This window comes from Coregonus lavaretus (assembly GCF_964263955.1).
Source record: "Coregonus lavaretus genome assembly, chromosome: 5".
Classification (NCBI taxonomy): domain Eukaryota; kingdom Metazoa; phylum Chordata; class Actinopteri; order Salmoniformes; family Salmonidae; genus Coregonus; species Coregonus lavaretus.
The window spans coordinates 11,662,503-11,687,978 of record NC_139992.1 but is presented as its reverse complement, the minus strand read 5'-3'; the positions used below and the strand labels follow the sequence as shown (position 1 = coordinate 11,687,978).

Here is a 25,476-nt window from a genome sequence, read left to right as displayed (position 1 = left end):
GTACCTTACACCATAAAGCCTACTAAGTGCTGTTATGGGCATGACTTATTGACTGCCATAATGCATTTAAATGAATGTCCTTTAGATGATAAAGAGGGATTTTGATGTTAACACTAATGCATTGGTCAACTTGTAGAGCGAACAAACTTAGCTAATCATACACGTTGCGCTACTCCACATCCCATCAACCTCTCTCCAGTAAACAGTAATACGTATTACAGTTTTTTTCAATTGCTTGAGCACAATTTTGAAAACAGGGCCCGGTTTTTCAAACCCCTTCACACAATTAGCACAACACTACACCAAAGTATCACAACACCTCAGATCATTTGCAAAATGGAACACTTTTGTCAAAACTATACAATGTCTTATAAAAATCTTATTTTGTTGTCATAACATAAACCCAACCATCATATGGTCTGATTCTGTTTGAATCAGTTAAACACTCCTGTGCTCAACCTAAAATACTTTTAGCATTTACACAGAGAAAGTGTAAAAATAAATTCACCAACACCACATGACACCAATTGTGCAGACTAATAAAAATATGTATTTATTTTCATGTACTCAAGTAAGTCAATACTGAACAATTCAACAAAACATTCATAACAAAACATTTTCCAGTTTTCATACAGTATTACTGAACGTACCATTGTACTGTAAGCTTACAGTAATACTGTAACATAAATTACATATCCAGTTCAGTACCGAATAAAAAATAAAAATAACCTAACCATCTCTCCGCCTAGCTGGATCTGGCCACAGGGCCTCGTCAACATCACAGGCTATATTTTCATTTACAAGGCAACGTGGGAAGAATCTTTGGGAGTGATGAATCCACCCTTGTATGGATGCTGCTTCAATTTGATCACATGCTTCCACCATAGCTTGAATGAGGGCCATCTGGACATAGGGCCGGAGATCATAAACCTTCCACCGCCATGCTGAGAAGAACTCCTCAATGGGGTTTAGGAAGGGGGAGTATGGTGGAAGGTATTGAACTGTACATTTTGGGTGTTGATGAAACCAGTTTTGGACCAGAGCAGAACGATGGAAAGCTACATTGTCCCGGACGACAATGTATTGCATCTGGTCCCTTTGGTTTGCTGCTGTGATAATATTGTGTAATCTGTCTAAAAATGTAAGAATGAGGTCAGTGTTCTAAGGACCCAAGTTGGCATGGCGGTGGAGGACCCCATTCTGTGTAATGGCAGCACAAAGGGTAATGTTACCCCCACGTTGCCCTGGTACATTGACAATAGCCCTGTGGCCAATGATGTTTCTTCCCCTTCTTCTCACTGTTGTTAGGTTAAATCCAGCCTCATCAATGTATATAAACTCATGCGGGACTTCCTCCGCATCCATTTGCAAAACTCTCTGAAATACAGCAAAAGATCACATTGTGTAGATAAATTTACTGTAGGTCTGCTATACAGTAAAATTACATGTACAGTAAAAAGGTTATGTGTGCAGTACACAATACTACAGTCAGTGAACAAAACGTACCACCACATATTCAATATGGGGCCCCTCCCTCCTTGGTGTTCTCGACGTTGAATCCTATGTTGGCCAAACAAAATACATGTAGCTTACTGTAAAATTATACAGGAATAGATACCAAAACTGTTGATATAGTACATGCAGTAAGCTATGGATTTTCTGTTGACAGAAGATACGTTTCTCACCTGTGCTCTTGACGAAATGTCCGAACTATTGATGCCACCGTGTACCTGCTTAGGTTAGGCTGTACTCTCAGTCCAGCCTCCCTCAGTGTTAGTCTGTGGTTTATTACATGGTCCACAATTGTAGCACGAATTTCGTTACACAGATTTGGTTTTCTTCTTCTTTGTGCATGTCCTACCCCTCCTCCAGGTCTTCCTCTCCCTCTCCCTCTCTCTCTCCCTCTCCCTCTTCCTCTTCCTCTTCCTCTGACACATCCATTTTTTTAAAGACAGGTGAACTTACCTGTTGCCTTTTTATAGTGCTTAAACCTGATTGGTATGTCTACAATTAAGCACCAGTGTGTGTGCACACCTGGTGGCTGGGTTTAACCAATTGGTTCATGGGTGTGTTCATTTGAAAGCCTTTGCTTTGAAATTGCAAGGAAATGACATCATGATACATTTATGTGTCAAATGCATACAAGTGTGTTTAATGTTTTGCAAATCACTGAGTGTAATGTTTTGCAAAAAGTGTGAAGCTGACAATGTGCTTACAGTTGAGCAAATCTAGGCCGGTGTTTTGCTCCTTGAGTGTAAGGTTTTGCTAATTGTGGGAAAGTTTTAATTTTAGTGTGTAAGCAATTGAAAAAAACGGTAATACAGTTCACTTAAGCTTTACCTCATTATACAGCTCCAACAATTATAGAGGTAATTGTCAATAAACAGAGTAAGAAGGTGTATATGGTAAACCTACAGCTTTTTTACACAGACATTAAAACCAATCAGCAGAGAAAAATACAGTCAAATCAAGACAAAATTAATACTGTTTTTTGTTTGTTTTATTGAAAACCAGTTTGATAAATTACCCTCTACAGTGTCAAGATCGTCTAACAGAGAGGACCAATGCGCAGCGTTGAATGCAAACATATTTATTAACACTGAAGGAAACACGAACAAAACAACAAACGATACGTGACAGTACACGGTCTACCATAAACAGACTAGAAACAAGAACCCACAAAAACAAAGGAAAAACCGACAGTTTAAATATGGCTCCCAATCAGAGACAACCAGCAAACAGCTGACACTCGTTGCCTCTGATTGGGAGTCACTCAGGCCAACATAGAAATAGGGAACATAGATCTACACACCCTGGCTCAACATAACAGTGTCCCCAGAGCCAGGGCGTGACAGTACCCCCCCCTAAAGGCGCGGACTCCGACCGAGCCAACTAAATACCACAGGGGAGGGACCGGGTGGGCACTCCGCCTTGGCGGCGGATCCGGCTCTGGGCCCGATCCCCATTCCCTCTCCAACCCCCCAAAGTACCCCTGGTCCGGTCTGGCCCCGCTGGCCGGAGCCGGACTGACGACACGCACCCCTGGCTTGGTGCGTGGAACAGGAACGGACCGGACCGGGCTGACGATGCGCACCCCTGGCTTGGTGCGTGGAGTAGCAACTGGCCGGACCGGGCTGACGATACACACCCCTGGCTTGGTGCGTGGAGCAGGAATGGACCGGACTGGGCTGGCGACGTGCACCACAGACTTGGTGCGGAGAGCAGGAACGGGCCGGACAGGGCTGACGAAACGCACCACAGACTTGGTGCGGGGAGCAGGAACAGGCCGGACCGGGCTGGCGACGCGCACCACAGGTTTGGTGCGGGGAGCAGGAACAGGCCGGGCCGGGCTGGCGACGCGCACCATTGGCTTGGTGCGGGGAGCAGGAACAGGCCGGGCCGGGCTGGCGACGCGCACCACAGGTTTGGTGCGGGGAGCAGGAACAGGCCGGGCCGGGCTGGCGACGCGCACCATTGGCTTGGTGCGGGGAGCAGGAACAGGCCGGGCCGGGCTGGCGACGCGCACCATAGGTTTGGTGCGGGGAGCAGGAACAGGCCGGGCCGGGCTGGCGACGCGCACCATAGGTTTGGTGCGGGGAGCAGGAACAGGCCGGGCTGGGCTGGCGATGCGCACCATCGGCCTGGTGCGGGGAGCAGGAACAGGCCGGACCGGGCTGGCGACGCGCACCATAGGCTCGGTGCGGGGAGCAGGAACAGGCCGGGCCGGGCTGACGACACGCACCACAGGCTCGATGCGAGGAACAGGAACAGGCCGGACCATACTGGGGACACACACCACTGGCCCTACGCAGGGATCAGGAACGGGCCGGACCGGACTGGTAACACACCCCAGTACCTCTCGCCGTGCCTCCACACTTTCCCTCTCCTCTGTGACCAGTGGCCCCCTTAACCTGGCGGCCTCCTCTGCACACCCGCTGGACCGCTCCATCGCGGCCTCCTGCTGCCCCGTCGTCCACGTCATGAGCCCCTCCCCTAAAAAATTTCTGGGCTTGTCTCTCCCCCATGGACCAGGCCTCCATGGTTCTCGTCCAATTCTCTCTCCACTTCTCGTAATTCCAACCTCTCTGCTCTTCACGCTGCTTGGTCCAGTTTTGGTGGGTTCTTCTGTCAAGATCGTCTAACAGAGAGGACCAATGCGCAGCGTTGAATGCAAACATATTTATTAACACTGAAGGAAACACGAACAAAACAACAAACGATACGTGACAGTACACGGTCTACCATAAACAGACTAGAAACAAGAACCCACAAAAACAAAGGAAAAACCGACAGTTTAAATATGGCTCCCAATCAGAGACAACCAGCAAACAGCTGACACTCGTTGCCTCTGATTGGGAGTCACTCAGGCCAACATAGAAATAGGGAACATAGATCTACACACCCTGGCTCAACATAACAGTGTCCCCAGAGCCAGGGCGTGACATACAGCCATATTAAATAAAAATCTAATTTTATGTCACATGCGCCGAATACAACAGCGTACTTACGAACCCTTTTCCAACAATGCAGAGTTAGATAATAAACAGAATAGCAGCAGCGAATGTGAAGAGTGTGAAAGAGTGGGAAAGTGTGTCTATGTGTGAGTGTGAGTGTGTGTGGCGTCAATATGTATGTGTGTGTTGTGTATGAGTGTGTGTGTGTGTGTGTGTGTGTGTGTGTGTGTGTGTGTGTGTATGTGTGTATGTGTAGGTGTGTGTGTGTGTGTGTGTGTGTGTGTGTGTGTGTGTGTGTGTGTGTGTGTGTGTGTGTGTGTGTGTGTGTGTGTGTGTGTATGTGTGTGTTGGTCCCAGACTTGATGCTCCGGTACTGTTTGCCATGCGGTAGCAGAGAGAACAGTCTGTGACTTGGGTAGCTGGAGTCTTTGACAATTTTTAGGGCCTTCCTCTGACACCGCTTGGTATAGAGGTCCTGGATGGCAGGAAGCTCAGCCCCAGTGATGTACTGGGCCATACGCACTACCCTCTGTAGCACCTTACGGTCAGAGCAGTTACCATATCAAGCAGTGATGGAGCCAGTCAAGATGCTCTCAATGGTGCAGCTACAGTGGGGAGAACAAGTATTTGATACACTGCATAAAAAAATAAAAAATCATCATTTTTAGCAGACGCTTTTATCCAGAGCGACTTACAGTTAGTGAGTGCATACATTTTCATACTTGCCCTCCGTGGGAATTGAACCCACAACCCTTGCGTTGCAAATGCCATGCTCTACCAACTGAGCTACACGGGACCATGCTTGGTTCTGTTCCGGAACTGTATGGATGTTTGGACACACCTACTCATTCCAGGGTTTTTCTTTATTTTTACAATGTTCTACATTGTAGAATAATAGTGAAAACATAAAAACTATGAAATAACACATATGGAATCATGTCGTAACAAAACAAGTATTAAACAAATTAAAATATATTTTATATTTGAGATTCTTCAAATAGCCACCCTTTCCCTTGATGACAGCTTTGCACACTCTTGGCATTCTCTCAACCAACTTCATGAGGTAGCCACCTGGAATGCATTTCAATTACCAGGTGTGCCTTCTTAAAAGTTAATTTGTGGAATTTCTTTCCTTCTTAATGCGTTGAGTCAATCAATTGTGTTGTGACAAGGTAGGGGGGGGTATACAGAAGATAGCCCTATTTGGTAAAATACCAAGTTCATATTATGGCAAGAACAGCTCAAATAAGCAAAGAGAAACGACAGTCCATCATTACTTTAAGACATGAAGGTTAGTCAGTACGGAACATTTCAAGAACTTTGAAAGTTTCTTCATGTGCAGTCGCAAAAACCAACAAGCGCTATGATGAAACTGGCTCTCATGAGGACCACCACAGCAATGGAAGACCCAGAGTTACCTCTGATGCAGAGGATTAGTTCATTAGAGTTACCAGCCTCAGAAATTGCAGCCCAATTAAGTTCTTCACAGAGTTCAAGTAACAGACACATCTCAACATCAACTGTTCAGAGGGGACTGTGTGAATCAGGCCTTCATGGTCGAATTGCTGCAAAGAAACCACTACTAAAGGACACCAATAAGAAGAAGAGACATTACATTTGTTGATTTGGGGTTTCAACCGTTTTGTCTTTGTGAGACGTGGTGTGGGTGAACGGATGATCTCCGCATGTGTATTTCCCACCGTAAAGCATGGAGGATGAGGTGTTATGGTGTGGGGGTGCTTTGCTGGTGACACTGTCTGTGATTTATTTAGAATTCAAGGCACACTTAACCAGCATGGCTACCACAGCATTCTACAGCAATACGCCATCCCATCTGGTTTGGGCTTAGTGGGACTATCATTTGTTTTTCAACAATACAATGACCCAGCACACCTCCAAGCTGTTTAAGGGCTATTTTACCAAGAAGGAGAGTGATGGACTGCTGCATCAGATGACCTGGCCTCCACAATCCCCTGACCTCAACCAAATTGAGATGGTTTGCGATGAGTCGGACCGCAGAGTGAAGGAAAAGCAGCCAACAAGTGCTCAGCATATGTGGGAACTCCTTCAAGACTGTTGGAAAAGCATTCCAGGTGAAGCTGGTTGAGAGAATGCCAAGAGTGTGCAAAGCTGTCATCAAGGCAAAGGGTTGCTATTTGAAGAATCTCAAATATAAAATATACTTTGATTTGTTTAACACTTTTTTGTTTACGACATGATTCCATATGTGTTATTTCATAGTTTTGATGTCTTCACTATTATTCTACAATGTAAAAAATAGTAAATATAAAGAAAAACCTTGAATGAGTAGGTGTGTCCAAACTTTAGACTGGTAGTGTATGTACATTTTATATATCTGTATTTAATATTCAATACATTTACAAACATTTCTAATAACAGGTTTTCACTTTGTCATTATGGTGTATTGTGTGTAGATGGGTGAGAAAAAAATAAACTTTTAATCTATTTTGAATTCAGGCTGTAACACAACAAAATGTGGATTAAGTCAAGGGGTATGAATACTTTCTGAAGGCACTGTAGGTCCTTAGTGATGTGGACACCGAGGAACATGAAGCTCTCGACCCGCTCCACTACAGCCCATCGATGTGAATGGGGGCGTGCTTGGCCCTCCTCTTCCTGTGGTCCACAATCAGCTCCTTTGTCATCCTGGCGTTGAGGGAGAGGTTGTTGTCCTGGCACCACACTGCCAGGTCTCTGACCTCCTCCCTATAGGCTGTCTCATCGTCATCGGTGATCAGGCGTACCACTGTCATGTCGTCTGCAAACTTATTGATGGTGTTGGAGTCCTGCTTGGCCACGCAGTCGTGGGGAAACAGGGAGTACAGGACGGGACTAAGCAAGCACCCCTGAAGGGCCACTGTGTTGAGGGTCAGCGTGGTGTATGTGTTGTTGCCTACCCCCACCACCTGGGGGGCGACCCGTCAGGAAGTCCAGCATCCAGTTGCAGAGGGAGTTGTTCAGTCCCAGGGTCCTTAGCTTGGTGATGAGCTTGGAGGGCACTATGGTGTTGAACGCTGAGCTGTAGTCAATGAACAGCATTCTCACGTAGGTGTTCCTTTTGTCCAGGTGGGAAATGGCAGTGTGGAGTGCAATAGAGATTGCATCATCTGTGGATCTGTTGGGGCGGTATGCGAATTGATCTGAGTACGCGTCTTGGTAATCCGTCTGGCCCTGCGGCCTTTTGAATGTTAACTGTTTAAAAGTCTTACTCATGTCGGCTACGGAGAGCGTGTTCACACGTCCGGAACAGCTGGTGCTCTCATGCATGCTTCAGTGTTGCTTGCCTCGAAGCGAGCATAGAAAGCAGTTAGCTCGTCTGGTAGGCTCGCGTCACTGGGCAGTTGTATTCCAGTGTCTGCCTGTAAGCTGAACATCTTTGCCATCTTTGCCGTTCCTGCTCCCCGCACCAAGCCAGTGGTGCGCGTCATCAGCCCGGTCCGGCCCGTTCCTGCTCCCCGCACCAAGCCAGTGGTGCGCGTCGCCAGTCCGGTCCGGCCCGTTCCTGCCCCTCGCACCAAGCCAGTGGTGCGCGTCGCCAGCCCGGTCCGGCCCGTTCCTCTTCCTTGCACCAAGCCAGTAGTGCGCGTCGCCAGCCCGGTCCGGCCCGTTCCTGCTCCCCGCACCAAGCCAGTGGTGCGTGTCGTCAGCCTTGTCCGGTCCGTTCCTGCTCTCCGCACCAAGCCAGTGGTGCGCGTCGTCAGCCCGGTCCGGCCCGTTCCTGCTCCCCGCACCAAGCCAGTGGTGCGCGTCGTCAGCCCAGTCCAGACCGTTCCTGCTCCCCGCACCAAGCCAGGGGTGCGCGTCGTCGGCCCGGTCCGGCCCATTCCTGCTCCAAGCCAGTGGTGCGTGTGTCCAGTCCGGCACGGCCCGTGCCTGGTCCGGCACCGGTCAGCTGCTCCACTCCGGTGCCAGAGCAATCCGCTCCACCGGGGTCCGGTCCAACTCCAGTCAGCGGATCCACTCCGGAGCCAGAGCAATCCGCTCCACCGGTGCCCAGTCCAGCTCCGGCCAGCGGCTCCAGTCCGGAGCCTGTACAGTTCGATCCACCATCGTCGGGTCCAGCTCCAGTCAGCGGCGCCAGACCAGACCAGGGGCGCAACAGGGAGGTGGAGAGAAAGTGGTGGTTACGCCCGGAGCCGGATCCGCCTCCGAGGCGGAATGCCCACCCGGCCCCTACCCTGTTATGTTTATGGGGCACGGTCGGAGTCTGCACCTTTGGGGGGGGGGGGGGGGGGGGGTACTGTCACGCCCTGGCTCTGGGGACTCTTAAATGTTGAGCCAGGGTGTGTAGTTTCTATGTTAAGTTTTTCTATGTTTAGGTTCTAGATCGTTTAGATCTATGTTGGCCAGGGTGGTTCCCAATCAGAGGCAGCTGTAGCTCGTTGTCTCTGATTGGGGACCATACTTAGGCAGCCGTTTGGCACCAGTCTGTGTGGGATCTTGTTCCGTATAGGTATGTTATTAGTCTACCTTGGACTACACGTATCGTTTGTTTGTTGTTTTGTTCGTGTTCAGTACGTTAATAAATATGTACGCTTATCACGCTGCGCCTTGGTCCGTCTCATCCGTAAACGATCGTGACATTGACATATATATTTCAACTGTACTGTGATGTATTACAAAAGTTATGAACCTTTCTATTCTCATTGTTTCTACAGATTGTGAATTGAAAATAAACATTTTTGCTAAAAGTTTTATTATCTTATTGATCGATTGACTATGACTTTACAGATCACCCAGTAATGCTATCTGCAAGGTTAGCTCCAGGTAAATATTGCAATCCTTTAGCCATTCCTGGAGCTGTGTCCAAAAACAAGCTACAAATGGACAGTACCAAAACAAATGATCTAATGATTCTGTCTCTTCGCAGCAAAATCTGCAGAGCTGGGAAGATTGTATCCCCCATATAAATAACATTCTATTGGTAGCAATAATTTTATATAATAATTTAAATTGAAAGATTCAAATTTTGAATCCGGTGTCGTTTTGCGTATCAGTTCATAAACACTATGCCATGGGATCGGTACGTCAAAAATCTCTTCCCAACTATTTTGCAATCTATATGGGACGGCTGTCAATCCTTTGGTCCTTAAATGAAACTGATATACTTTTTTATTTATCACAGTTTTCGTTAACCAATTATGTTCTTTAATGCAAGGCCGACAGACAAGTTCCTTACTTTCTCCCCCTTCCACTTTCCTCTTCCATTTTTGCGGTAAGGCTGCAATTATTTGGTTGTAGTTTTGGGTAGAGCAGACATTTCCATATGTTTTTGTTAGCTGCATAACTCCACCAGTCCTACCGATGATATCATTTACGAAGATTGTACCTTTTTTTAAGGGATTCTAGTTGTGGATTTAAAAGAAAACATGAATCATCTGCGTACAATGACACCTTTGTTTTTAAGCCCTGGATTTCTAATCCCCTGATATTATTGTTGGATCTGATTTTAATAGCTAACATCTCGATGGCCACAATAAATAGATATGCCGATAGTGGACAACCTTGTTTCACTCCTCTTGACAGTTTAAAACTTTCTGAGAAATAGCCATTATTTACTATTTTACACCTAGGGTTACTATACATGATTTTGACCCATTTTAAAGAGATTTTCCAAAATTGAAATGCTCCAGGCATTTATATATAAACCCCAGTCGTACTTTATCAAATGCCTTTTCGAAGTCTGCTATGAATAGCAGGCCTGGTTTCTCAGATTTTCCATAGTGTTCTATTGTTTCCAATGCTTACCTTTTTAATTCTATGCGCTATATATTTTGCTAGAATTTTTGCATCACAACACTGAAGTGTAAGGGGCCTCCAATTGTTTTAATGGACTGGATCTTTATATTTTCCACTTGTATCCTGTTTCAGTAATAATGAGATCTTCTTCTTGAGTGTCAGATAATCTACCATTTACATAGGAGTGGTTAAAACATGCTAATAACGGTCCTCTTAGTATATCAAAAAAGGTTTGGTATACCTCGACTGGTATGCCATCCAACCCTGGAGTTTTCCCGGACTTAAAGTCTTTAATTGCATCCAGAAGTACCTCCTCTGTAATTTCACCTTCACATGAGTCTTTCTGTATGGCTGTTAATTTTACATGATCAATAGAAAAAAATCTGTACAATTAGCTTCAGTTAGAGGAGATGGAGGCGACTGAAATGAAAACATATGCTTAAAGTACTTTGTTTCCTCCTTCAAAATATCATTTGGTGAATCATGGGTTACTCCGTCAATTGTAACCAGTTTCATTAAATTATTTTTTGTAACATTCCTATGTTGAAGATTAAAAAAGAATTTAGTGCATTTTTCCCCATATTCCATCCAGTTTGCTTTATTTTTTATAATATATTACACTTGATCTTTCTTGAATAAGTTTCTCCATTTCTTTTTTATTTTCTAATTTATTCTGAGCCTCTATGTTACAGTTTTTATTGCCATCTATCAGTATAAACTCTTTTGACCTAAATTGCTTTTGTTTTCGAGATGAGTACTGAATTGCATGGCCTCTAAATGCACATTTAAAGGTGTCCCATACAATAAGGGGATTTGCTGTACCTATGTTATGTCAGAAAAAGTCAGTTATAAATTCCTTTGTCCTAGTTAAAAATAAATTATCATCCAATAGGCTTTGATTAAATTTCCAATATCCTTGCCCACATGGAAATTCAGTAAGAGTAATGCCAATTATATGATGGTCCGACCGCATTCTGTCCCCTATCAACAATTTTTAAACTTTTGGTGCCAACGAGAATGAGATAAGAAAGAGGTCAAGACGACTAGCTTGATTGAGTCTCCGCCATGTATATCTCACTAGATCAGGATATTTAAGCCTCCATATATACTAGTTCTGATGTATCCATGACATTCACAATATCCTTAAGAGCATGTGGGTGATTGTTTGTGGTGTGATTTCCTTTACGGTCCATTGAGCTATTTAAAACAGTATTATAATCCCCCACCATAATAATATTGTCTTGAATTGCTTGCAGGGTTGATAATTTATTATATATATTGTCAAAGAAGTGTGGATCATCATTATTTGGTCCATAAATGTTAATGAGCCATATCTGTTTATTGTCCAATAACATATTTAAAATAATCCATCTACGTTGCGTATCTATTTGGACAATTTGCACATTTGGATCGAAATTACTATTAATTAATATCATCACCCCTTTTGAATTTCTTTGCCCACGGGAAAAGTATATTTCGCCCTCCCATTCCTTTTTCCACGCAACTTCATCTAGAATTGTTGAATGAGTTTCCTGTAAACAATAGATATTATATTCCTTCTCTTTGAGCCATGTAAATATTGTTATTATTTTGTTATTATCAGCTAAGCCATTACAATTATAACTGGCTATACTTATTTCACCATACACCATAATGAGATACAAGTTTCAAGTCTATTTATCATTATATACAGTGGGGAGAACAAGTATTTGATACACTGCCGATTTTGCAGGTTTTCCTACTTACAAAGCATGTAGAGGTCTGTAATTTTTATCATAGGTACACTTCAACTGTGAGAGACGGAATCTAAAACAAAAATCCAGAAAATCACATTGTATGATTTTTAAGTTATTAATTTGCATTTTATTGGATGATATAAGTATTTGATCACCTACCAACCAGTAAGAATTCCGGCTCTCACAGACCTGTTAGTTTTTCTTTAAGAAGCCCTCCTGTTCTACCTGTATTAACTGCACCTGTTTGAACTCATACCTGTATAAAAGACACCTGTCCACACACTCAATCAAACAGACTCCAACCTCTCCACAATGGCCAAGACCAGAGAGCTGTGTAAGGACATCAGGGATAAAATTGTAGACCTGCACAAGGCTGGGATGGGCTACAGGACAATAGGCAAGCAGCTTGGTGAGAAGGCAACAACTGCTGGCGCAATTATTAGAAAATTGAAGAAGTTCAAGATGACGGTCAATCACCCTCGGTCTGGGGCTCCATGCAAGATCTCACCTCGTGTGGCATCAATGATCATGAGGAAGGTGAGGGATCAGCCCAGAACTACACGGCAGGACCTGGTCAATGACCTGAAGAGAGCTGGGACCACTGTCTCAAAGAAAACCATTAGTAACACACTACGCCGTCATGGATTAAAATCCTGCAGTGCACGCAAGGTCCCCCTGCTCAAGCCAGCGCATGTCCAGGCCGGTCTGAAGTTTGCCAATGACCATCTGGATGATCCAGAGAAGGAATGGGAGAAGGTCATGTGGTCTGATGAGACAAAAATTGAGCTTTTTGGTCTAAACTCCACTCGCCGTGTTTGGAGGAAGAAGAAGGATGAGTACAACCCCAAGAACACCATCCCAACCGTGAAGCATGGAGGTGGAAACATCATTCTTTGGGGATGCTTTTCTGCAAAGGGGACAGGACGACTGCACGGTATTGAGGGGAGGATGGATGGGGCCATGTATCGTGAGATCTTGGCCAACAACCTCCTTCCCTCAGTAAGAGCATTGAAGATGGGTCGTGGCTGGGTCTTCCAGCATGACAATGACCCGAAACACACAGCCAGGGCAACTAAGGAGTGGCTCCGTAAGAAGCATCTCAAGGTCCTGGAGTGGCCTAGCAAGTCTCCAGACCTGAACCCAATAGAAAATCTTTGGAGGGAGCTGAAAGTCCGTATTGCCCAGCGACAGCCCCGAAACCTGAAGGATCTGGAGAAGGTCTGTATGGAGGAGTGGGCCAAAATCCCTGCTGCAGTGTGTGCAAACCTAGGTCAAGACCTACAGGAAACGTATGATCTCTGTAATTGCAAACAAAGGTTTCTGTACCAAATATTAAGTTCTGCTTTTCTGATGTATCAAATACTTATGTCATGCAATAACATGCAAATTAATTACTTAAAAATCATACAATGTGATTTTCTGGATTTTTGTTTTAGATTCCGTCTCTCACAGTTGAAGTGTACCTATGATACAAATCTACATGCTTTGTAAGTAGGAAAACCTGAAAAATCGGCAGTGTATCAAATACTTGTTCTCCCCACTGTATGTTTGTAAATTTACCAATAAAAATACCATAATGATTGAGTGTCCATATAGCTGTACCGTGATATTTGCATTGCTTCTAAGTAACCCTTCAATTGTTCTCCACTAATTCCCCCGCTAAAGCCCCTCCCCATCCAAGTTGAGCCGTCATCCCAGTGATCGGCATCCCACCTACGTCCCTCCGGATCCCTAGGGCCCCAAGAGGCCAGGACCCATCCATCGAAAACAGCACACAGTGCCACGCACAAAACAGAAGCAGATTAACCGCCAAAAGCATTTCCAATGCTGTCACCTCTCTCTCTCTATATATAACTATTTAAAAATATCTATTAAAATATCTTGCATATCTTATTTTCCATCATTATCAATTAATATGCGTAATAATGTTGGCAGTTCATGCGTAGGATTTTAACATAGAACCCGGATTGCCATTGTATTACATTTAATTTATTGACAAGCAATTATTATCCAAGCAAATAATTATCGCGGTCCATCCCATACCCCAAACCCCCCCCCCCCCCCCCCCCCCCCCCCCAACATCCCCACCCCCAACAACAGATGCCGGACAAACACACACGCACATACTCACATACTCCAACACACTCCACCCCCCTCCTCCACAATCTACCATAAAATCAGATGCTCAACGGTTGTTACATCCCAGAACCCAACTCAAGAAAGGACCTGATTTACGAGTGCACATACAGTTACAGCTGATTGAGAAAGCATGCAAGATTGAGCAGAAATTGACAACAATTGATTAATCTACTTAATCTATGTCAAGTCCTAGGTGATGGAGATCAGATCCACCCTCTTCACCTGAGACACAAACACTCTGGTCCCCCGTTGTAACCATTTTTCCCAAGCATCTCCGTGCAGTCAGACCTTTGATTATTTTGTGCCACCTGGTCCACAATGATAAACCCCCTCTCTGATTGTCCGTGTGTGACCCCCTCCCCATGGGTTACTGCAGCCAGTGTTGCCAGCACTGCCACTGCCTGGGTGGGGGTACCCCACCGGAATCCCCACCGGCTAGGTACAAGGTCGTCAAGGTTCTCATTAGCAGCTTTGAGAATTTCCTTGTATATAATGCTCTCCCATCAGGGGGCTCTGGCTTTGTAGGACCAACCCTGCCAGGCAGGCTCAGAATCTTGAGGGGGCGGTGCTACTCAAATAGGTCTCTGACCGCATTTATTTCTTTGTTTAGGCTGCATACTCACAGTATGTCCATAAAACAGATGGGAACTTCTCTTTGGTGTATGGGTCGCTCAGGTGGGTGTCCAGGATATAGGGTTGGGGATCTTTCCATCATGATAGGACAATAAAAAATTAGATTAGATGTATACTATATTTAAAAATGTATATCCCTCATCTACACAAAATTGAAAGCTCTCTCTCACTACCGCTGCTCATAGACACCCGTCGGCTCTGGGATATGCAACCATTTCCCCTCTCACTCACTTAATGCCGCACCCTTCCAAACACAAAAATGCACACTACATGGTTGACTGCGGAGGAAATGGGCCGAGCGCGCAAACGCACCCACATCCCACACCTGCCGCAAGGGGTAAAGGACGCCAGGGAGAACACAGGACCAACCACAACAACCGTCCGCCAAAACAACAATTGCCGGCCAAAAAAGCCATGTTCTAATTAGTTGTATTTGAAGATGTATTATTCTGTGTCACGCGACGTGTATGCGGTAGCGAAGTCAAAAGCAGGACACAGAGCGGCTGGCAACGTTTTTTACTGAACACAGTAAAATCAACGTACAAAACAACAAACCTCCAAACAGGGAGGAAAGCACATAGACCCGTACATACAAGAACTGCCGGAATGACAACAAAACAATAACACACAAAATACCAATGACAGACAGGGGTTAATATAGGGAATACAATCCAACATAATGGGAAACAGGTGTAAACAATAAAGACCAAACAAGACAAACACCGAAACATCGATCGGCAGCAGCTAGTACTCCGGGGACGACGAACGCCGAAGCCTGCCCGAGCAAGGAGGAGGAGCAGCCTCGGCTGAATCCATGACAGTACCCCCTCCCTTGACGCGCGGCCCCAGCCGTGCGCCGACCCCGGGGACGGCCAGGAGGACGCGGAGCAGGGCGAGTCGGATGACTCCGGTGGAAATCCCTCAACAGGGAGGGATCTAGGATGTCCCTCCTAGGGACCCAGCACCGTTCCTCCGGACCGTACCCCTCCCACTCCACGAGATACTGCAGACCCCCCATCCGATGCCTCGAATCCACGATGGAACGGACTGAGTACGCCGGAGCCCCCTCGATGTCTAGTGGGGGCGGAGGAGCCTCTCGTATCTCATTCTCCTGGAGTGGACCAGCTACCACTGGCCTGAGGAGAGACACATGGAACGAGGGGTTAATGCGGTAATTAATGGGCAGTTGTAACCTATAACACACCTCGTTCAATCTCCTCAGGGCTTTAAATGGCCCCACAAACCGCCGACCCAGCTTCCGGCATGGCATGCGAAGGGGCAGGTTTCGGGTCGAGAGCCAGACCCGATCTCCCGGTGCATAAACCGGACCCTCACTGCGGTGGCGATCGCCGCTCGTCTTTGTGTCTCTGAACATTTGGTTGTCAATATATAGTATATCGACCACAAGTGCCACACGTTTCCCTTTTAATCTATTTTCCTTGAAGATTGGATACAGAACTTTGCGCCTTTCTGCAATCTCCCTCGGGAACTGATCATTCACGCCTATTTTCGTGCCAGCAAGTATTTTACCTAGGCTTTTAACCATTGCTTTATCCTTAAAAAATTCAAATTTGGCAACGATTGGGCGATCATATTTTTGTCCTCTTTGTCCGAAATGGTGTACACGTTCGTGTTGGATTTTATCGACAGCCTCGAGTGGGATTTGAAGCGCTGTATGCAGGAAATCCTTCATAATATTCTCGGTTATTTCTCCCTCCTTTTCCTGAATACCCGTAAGTACTAGATTTTCTCTCATCGATCTAGTTTGGATATCTAGTAAGGCTTCTCTCAGAAGGTTGTTCTCCTTTTTAAGTTCCCTAACGTCCGTTTCCATCTTAGTGACTGTCACTTTAAATTTTTTTGTTTCTTTCTCCATTATCGCAGCTTTTTTGTCACTCATTTCAAGACTCGCTTTCAACTCTTTTACGTCCTTACTGACCAATTCTAGTATGCCCAATTTGTCATTTATCGACTTCAACAGGTCGCTTTCCACACTTACCAGACCCAGTGGTGAAAAGCATATATCATCGGTATCAGTTGACGAGTCGCGTATTCTCTTGGGGATTGGTTCTCCTCATTTATCTTCCGCCATGTTTGGGTGTTTCGTATTGTTGTAATATTTGTCGATATATTTCTCTAGCCTTATGATTTGTTTTGCGTTATTATCCAGATTGAATTTTATTTACTGCGAATATATGAAATGCTAATATTTAGTCTAACTTACTGATTTTGAATATTATGTTTTTATCTTGAGGTGGTTTGTACCGCTTTCTATTCAATACGAGATATTTTTAATTAGCTAAAGAATGGATTAACTTTTTCAATGCTAGTTAAGGATACTATAGGCCTAGTTATCACGTTTCACGCTCAAGCTTATTAGCTAGCTATTTCAAAGGACATTCAAAGTTCCTTCATATGAGACGCTCCTCCTAGGCATAATTATGTGGACCTAATCCAGATAATGCATGTCATAACAAGATGCCCAGCACTTCAATCCTCCTCTTCAACACTCTCTCGCTCTCTCCCCACCCACAAAATTTCAGTCGCATCTAACGCCATAGGCTACACTTGTCTGTTCTTCACGCATGTAAACATCTAGCGTGCCTGCTCTATCCACATTGATTGGTGAAGTAATTTAATGAGCTTAATGTAAAACACTTTTGATTTGCCAAATGGAGGGAGAGGGAGCTTTATATGCGTCTCTGTGTGTGGAGTAAAGGTGATCTACAGTTTTTTCACCTCTAGTTGCACAGGTGACATGCTGGCAGAAATTAGGTTAGAAGGATTTCAGTTTTCCTGCATTAAAATTACCGGCCACTAGGAGTGCCGCCTCTGGATGAGCATTTTCTCATTTGCTTATGGCCCAATACAGCTCGTTGAGTGTGGTCTTAGTGCCAGCATTGGTTTGTGGTGGAAAGTAGGCAGCTATGAAAAATATAGATGAAAACTCTCTTGGTAAATAGTATGGTCTACAGCTTATCGTGAGGTATTCTACCTCAGGTGAACAGAACCTCGGTTCTGTGTGGCTCAGTTGGTCAGAGTGTGGCGATAGGTTTGTTTCCCCCAGGGATTACTTATACTAAAGTGTATGAACTCACTAGTGTAAGTCACTTTGGATTATATATTACTATTTTTTCTTTTTTTTTTCTTTTTTTTTCATTACCTAGATAATGATTAACATTATCTGAATGGGTATTCATGTAGCTGTAGGTTTCACTCACAAGTAGTTGCACTAATGATACAGTTCACGTGGGGGGGGGGGGGGGGGGGGACGAGCGGTCATTAGGCTGTTTGGAGTGTTTATCTGACAAAAAAATATATAATAATTATATTTATGTCCCCCCCACTTATAAAACCAAAGTTGCGCACCTGCCAAATACAAACATGCTAAGTATGTGTAGCTGAAATATCTATGTAAATGTATTGATAGAAGTCAATGATATAATTGTGTGATTTTTTTAAATCCATGTCATCCCATCAAGTTGTGATTCAGCCCTCAGTTGAGAAAATGTACCCACAATGCTGGAAACCAGCAGCTCTAACCAGTCATAGACAGTGACTTAGTTAACAGCTCCTCCCTAGTCTCTCCCCACATCTCATGTTTGAAAAAAGCTAGGTACGCCCACAAGAGGTTTGCTAAGATGATAGGTTGTGCATGACTGGCAGACAGGTCAGGAGCCAACAGAAGCATGCTTTGCTTGAAACAGGTGCTCCCCTCAGAACATGTGGAACGTAGCCACTCCTCTTTACCGGCCCTTTGCATTGGGGACGTTTTTGGTCATTTGTAGGCATGAGGGTACTTTTGAATAAGTAACTATGAACATTTTGTAAATATGAAAATGTTGATGGTTGGTTTAACATACTGTAGTACCTGTGTCAAAGGTATACAAAAAGAAATTGAAGACTCATAAATACATTTTAAAACATTGTTATTTACACTGCTGCTACTCGCTGTTTATTATCTATGCATAGTCGCTTTACCCCTACCTACATGTACAAATTACCTCAATTACCTCAACTAACTTGTACCCCCGCACATTGACTCGGTACTGGTACCCCCTGTATATAGCCTCGTTAAAAATTTACTTTAGTTTATTTAGTAAATATTTTCTTAACTCTATTTTCTTAAATCTGCATTGCTGGTTAAGGGCTTGTAAGTAAGCATTTCACGGTAAGGTCTACACCTGTTGTATTCGGCGCATGTGACAAATATAATTTCATTTGATTTGAGATTCTGAAGTACAGTATAGCATTTGTCCCCCCAAAAAACACTATTTGAAAAAATAGGACTGCTATTAAAACAGACATGACAGGGACTCATTTCAGAAAGACCATTTGGCCTCAAATACATATAAAACTACATGCGTTCATCTAAATTACCTTCAACATTGCTTTTAAGGCAGAAAATTCTCATTTTGCCCCCCTTTTGACTGTACATAATAATGCTTTCCCGTCTGTGGTGACAAACAGTGGGAGCGACCATAGCATAGCATGCAGCTGACTCATGTGTTTCATACAATGGAACCAGAGATTCTTTGGATGTCACATCAGGTATAAAACAGGCTGCAGACCGGCATAGCTATAGCATCACTCAAAATAACCATAAACATGCACGGAAAGGTGAGTTAATATTGTTATTTGCAGTTTAGAGGTAATGTGATCTGATTATTACTGTATAAACAGTAATGCAATGGTTTTATAGCAATATATACATTAATTACAGTAATAACGCTATACAAAGTTCAATAATGCAGTCCAGTGTAAAGCATTGTATTGTAACCACCAATAAAAGGAAAGTGCTACACAGTTCTGAAAACTTTCTGGTCACATATTCTTCTGGCTAATTGCAAGAGTATTTGTTGCAGATCATCTTTTACGAGGACAAGAACTTCCAGGGTCGTTCCTATGAGACCAGCCAGGACTGCCCTGACATGTCCTCCCACCTGAGCAGGTGCAACTCCTGCAGGGTTGAGAGCGGCTGCTTCATGGCCTACGATCGCAACAACTACATGGGAAACCAGTACTTCATGCGAAGGGGCGAGTACCCTGACTACCAGCGTATGATGGGTTTCGATGACTGCATCAGATCCTGCCGTAACATCCCCATGGTATGAACAACCATGATAAATCTCAGATTCCACCACAGTTTAACATTTATAATAAACTAATCCCATATACAAAATGTATGTTAACAGCACAGAGGAAACTATAAGATGAGGATCTACGAGAGGGAGAACTTCGGAGGTCAGATGCACGAGATGAGTGAGGACTGTGACTCCATCCAGGAGCGTTACCGTATGTCCGACTGCCAGTCCTGCAACGTGATGGACGGCCACTGGCTGATGTACGAGCAGCCCCACTACAAAGGCAGGCAGATGTACATGAGGCCTGGAGAGTACAGAAACCTCAGGGAGATGCAGGGATACAATGGAATGAAGTTCAGTTCCATCAGAAGGATCACAGACTCCTGTTAAATTCACGGGACCACCTGTTCAATGAAACAGTTGATTTTTAAATAAAAATTAGTTTTTCTTATTTAATATCAAGTCTTTTGTCTTGTTCTGCAAAAATGGACAGATGCCCAACACAACACCTTTTCACCAGACCAGTCGTGTCCTGCTCTGTCCTTATTCAAACATTTAAATGTAACTTTCCATAAGTGGTTGAAACTACACTGATACTATACTCTCCTTGCTTTTGAATAAAATCACCACATTATGCAAGGCACACCATGGCATCACTCTAATGCTGGAGCCCAATGTCAAGCTAGAGACCCATGATTAGATACAAAACAAAGAGTAGGGGAAAGTGTTGGAAGTGGTAATAGAACTATCAATGCATAGCTTTTACCTAATGAATGTAGCTAATCAAATATATATTTGTATTGTATTTTTGGTTGTATTTCCTTCCATATTCCTATTTAAAAAGGTAAAATGACCCAGTCAGTGTCTGACCCAAAACATGATCCTTTAGCGACAGACAATACTGAACATAGCATGACATATTACTTTAATCTGTCTTAGTGTTTCTGAGAAATAGCGCTGGTCCAGAAACAGAAAGGTCGTTCGTTCGAATCTCAGAGCTGACTAGGTGAAAAATCTGTCAATATGCCCTTGAGCAAGGCACTTAACCCTAATTGCTTATGTAAGTCACTCTGGATAAGAGTGTCTGCACTGATTAAATAATAGAGTAGCTATATAATTGTATTTAATGGTTAAATAGTAGTGTGTTTCTGTGCCATCAAAGGTTACCATGCTTTAGAGTATGCCAAACCTAAAAAAACATTTAAAAATGGAGTGTATCCACTTTTTCAATTGCAAGTTTGTTTAATTTGAAGTTTATCATGTTAATGCTCAATATGCCATTTGATAAAGGCTTTTTTTATTTAAAACACACCTGAATGAATGGACCTGGATTTTTCTAACACTTCACACCTTTTTTGTGTGTTGAACTTTTCCTGTTCTCCTGTATCTTACGCACACAACTGCGTGTCTGCAAAACCATTGTGAGATAGTAATTTTCAAATGAGATAGATGTGGAAATGATCAGGCACAACAAATTACTCTGTTTTCTGTGTGAACATTTACCATTCACCATGCTGAAATACTGAAACAAAACATCAAACTCCCTACTCCCATGTCACAAAATACACATTCCTTCAAACAAGACCAAGCAAGAACTTCACTTGAGTTTTGGCTTTGAATTAACTCAAATTTGTCCACCTGGGATCTGACCTCTCCCTTTCCCAGTTGGTTACCCAAGTACCTGGTGTCCTATCTTGCAGACTTTGTAAACGTGCTTGACGTGGTCTTCCAAGGTATGTCTATAAATGGTCATGTTATCCAGATAAGTCCTCGCATCAGTCCTGGTAGATGGCTGGTGCATAATACAACCATGTTATATTCAGTGACTTCAGAAAGTATTCACACCCCTTGACTTTTTCCACATTTTGTTGTGTTACAACCTGAATTTAAAATGGATTAAATTGAGGTGTTTTGTCACTGGCCTACACACAATACCCCATAATGTCAAAGTGGAATTGTGTTTTGACATTTTTACAAATTAATTAAAAATTAAAAGCTGAAATGTCTTGAGACAATAAGTATTCAACCCCTTTGTTATGCCAAGTCTAAATACATTCAGCAGTAAAAATGTGCTAAACAAGTCACATAATAAGTTGCATGGACTCACTCTGTGTGCAATAATAGTGTTTAACTAGATCGTGTTATGAATACCTCATCTCTGTACCCCACAAAAAAATTATCTGTAAGGTCCCTCAGTCGAAAAGTGAATTTCAACCACAGATTCAAACACAAATACCAGGGAGGTTTTCCAATGCCTCACAAAGAAGGGTACCTATTGGTAGATGGGGAAAACAAAAGCAGACATTGAATATCCCTTTAGCATGGTGAAGTTATTAATTACACTTTGGATGGTGTATCAACTACAGTCACTACAGAGATACGAGCGTCCTTCCTAACTCAGTTGCCGGGAGGAAGGAAACCGCTCAGGGATTTCACCATGAGGCCAATGGTGACTTTAAAACAGTTCGAGTTTAATGGCTGTGATAGAAGAAAACTGAGGATGGATCAACAACATTGTAGTTACTCCACAATACTAACCTAATTGACAGAGTGAAAAGAAGGAAGCCTGTACAGAAGAAAAAAAATCTCCAAAACATGCATCCTGTTCGCAACAAGGCACTAAAGTAATACTGCAAAAAATGTGGCAAAGCAATACATTTTTTGTCCTGAATACAAAGTGTTATGTTTGGGACAAATCCAATACAACACATTACTGAGTACCACTCTCTTTATTTTCAAGCATAGTGGTGGCTGCATAATGTAATGTGTATGCTTGTAATCGTTAAGGACTGGGGAGTTTTCCAGGATAAAAAAGGAACTGAATGGATCTACGCACAGGCAAATTCCTAGAGGAAAATCTGGTTCAGTCTACTTTCCACCAGACACTGGGAGGTGAATTCACCTTTCAGCAGGACAATAACCTAAAACACAAGGCCAAATCTACACTGGAGTTGCTTACCAAGAAGACAGTGAATGTTCCTTAGTGGCCGAGTTACAGTTTTTACTTAAATATCCTTGAAAATCTATGACAAGACCTGAATATTGTTGTCTAGCAATGATCAACAACCAATTTGACAGAGCTTGAAGAAATTTGAAAAGAATAATGGGCAAATGTTGCACAATCCAGGTGTGGAAAGCTCTTAGAGACTTACCCAGAAAGACTCAGCTGTAATCGCTGACAAAAGTGCTTCAACAAAGTATTGACTCAGGGGTGTGAATACTTATGTAAATGAGATATTTCTATATTTCATTTTCAATAAATTTGCAAAGAATTCTAAAAACATGTTTTCACTGTCATTATAGGGTATTGTGTATAGATGGGTGAGAGAGAAAAATCAGTTGAATCCATTTTGAATTCAGGCTGTAACGCAACAAAATGTGGAATAAGTCAAGGGGTATGAATACTTTCTGAAGGCACTTAGTAATCATATAGTGGCTACCGCTCCACTTTACTAACCGCTACTGGAATGTTCTTGGATTCCAGTTATACAATTTCATAGTTTATTAATTGTATGCCTATAGTTTTGCTGGAGGAAAGAAAAACAACCATCTTATTACATTAGAAATTAATTAATATTTTCATTTTCATCCACATTGATTCACACTGGGCAGTTATTATGAAATCATGTTTTTCAGTAATGTGTTATATTTTTCGAATAGACTGATGTTTGAATCATGATGCTACCATTTTTTGTGTTTTTTGTTTTAAATAAAAGATTGGAATCGTAATACCCATGGACAAACGTCAGTGAAGTTAGTTGAAAAATCTCTGAAAAGTCTCGATATGAAGAGTTCTCGCTCCTACTGTTATTCAACAGAAACAATAAAGGAAATGGGCTCTCCTCACAAATGCACACAACCGCAAATAATGACTCTTTAATAATGACCCTTTAAAATCCACTTTGTACTGTACAGGGAGGGGGGCCTCTATGCCATGTTGCTCTGTCAGGGGTTTAAACAATGGAGCCACATATTCTTTGGCTGCCGGCTCAGGTATAAAAGCGATAGGGGGACATACAGAAAATTGTGCAATCCTGAGACCAATACAGTAACCGCAACCATGTCTATGGGCAAGGTGTGTGGAGCTTTGATGAAATTTGACTTTTAAGCTGCCTTTTTCTAATTTGTTTAAAACCATCAATGAATTGTACTGTACTGTTAGAAGTCCAGCTAATTTTAGTACATGATGGTTTTGTTGTGTGTTTTTAGATCATCTTCTACGAGGACAGGAACTTCCAGGGTCGTTCCTATGAGACCAGCCAGGACTGCCCTGAGCTGACCTCCTACTTGAGCAGGTGCAACTCCTGCAGAGTTGAGAGCGGCTGCTTCATGGTCTACGATCGTTCCAACTTCATGGGAAACCAGTACTTTGTGAGGAGGGGAGAGTATGGTGACTACCAGCGTATGGGCATGAGTGATTGCATCAGGTCTTGCCGTAACATCCCCATGGTAAATATATTTATGTTCATTCTGACTCCCATAGGCCATATGTACAGCTCCAGCAAAAGCAATGTGAGGGTATATTTGGAACGATTTGGTAAAACACTTTTCCCATATCCATTTACAGCACAGAGGAAACTTCAGGATGAGGATTTACGAGAAGGAGAACTTCGGAGGTCAGATGCACGAGTTGAGCGACGACTGTGAGTCCATGACCGATCGTTTCCGCCTGAACGACATGCAGTCCTGCAACGTGATGGACGGCCACTGGCTGATGTACGAGCAGCCCCACTTCAGAGGCAGGCAGATGTACATGAGGCCTGGAGAGTACAGGAACATGAGAGATATGAGCATGCACATGGGCTCCAACCCCATGAGGTTCAACAGCATGAGGCGTATTTTGGATTCTTGTTATTAAATTCACCAATGTCTAAAATTAGAGCATAAATAAAATCATCTACCTTTTAAACGAAAGTGTCTTTAATTTTCTTTTGAGTCCGTGGGTTGAGGTAAAAGGGCATTCAGAAGAGAAATCTGCATTTTCATATGGTTAGTTTTCCCATACATGTGCAACAGGAGCAGTATTCTAGGACATGTCCTCCCCACGTGGCGATGTTGTGAGGATGCATTCCATTTTTGAAAACTTGATGTGGAGTTAATAATAAATTACAATCTGTCAAAACCACTGATCATTACATATGGTTAATGTTGTAAATGTTAAAGTACTGTATGTTCTAGTAGTAAGTAAATATTTTGTTGAAAATACTTGCTAGCTGCAAGAGAAGCATCAACATGAAGTATCTACTGTAAAGGATAGAACATGTATTGTGGATATTTTGGGTATACCGCTTATGGATGTTTAATGTGGTAATCTGCAGTTGCAAGTAATTTTTCTAACAATTGTTTACAGACAGATTATTTCACTTATGATTCACTGTATCACAATTCCAGTGGGTCAGAAGTTTACATACACTAAGTTGACGGTGCTTTTAAACAGCTTGGAAAATTCCAGAAAAAGATGGCTTAAGAAGCTTCTGATAGGCTAATTGACATCATTTGAGTCAATTGGAGGTGTACCTGTGGATGTATTTCAAGGCCTACCTTCAAACTCAGTGCCTCTTTGCTTGACATCATGGGAAAATCAAAATAAATCAGCCAAGAACTCAGAAAAAAAACTGTAGACCTCCACAAGTCTGGTTCATCCTTGGGAGCATTTTCCAAACGCCTGAA

General features: G+C 43.3%; 2 protein-coding genes across 2 annotated transcripts; both read left to right on the top strand.

The window, feature by feature from the left end:
* Positions 1-19,330: 19,330 nt before the first annotated feature.
* Positions 19,331-20,196, top strand: LOC311129586 (gamma-crystallin M3-like; the record flags this gene model as incomplete). The annotated part of the gene is made up of 3 exons (XM_084161929.1): positions 19,331-19,342; positions 19,588-19,830; positions 19,918-20,196. 3 exons carry the CDS (start codon positions 19,331-19,333, stop codon positions 20,194-20,196), a joined length of 534 nt encoding a protein of 177 aa, XP_084018055.1.
* Positions 20,197-23,866: 3,670 nt separating this feature from the next.
* Positions 23,867-24,664, top strand: LOC311129585 (gamma-crystallin M3-like; the record flags this gene model as incomplete). Its single annotated transcript, XM_084161928.1, has 3 exons — positions 23,867-23,881; positions 24,016-24,255; positions 24,374-24,664. 3 exons carry the CDS (start codon positions 23,867-23,869, stop codon positions 24,662-24,664), a joined length of 546 nt encoding a protein of 181 aa, XP_084018054.1.
* Positions 24,665-25,476: the final 812 nt, after the last annotated feature.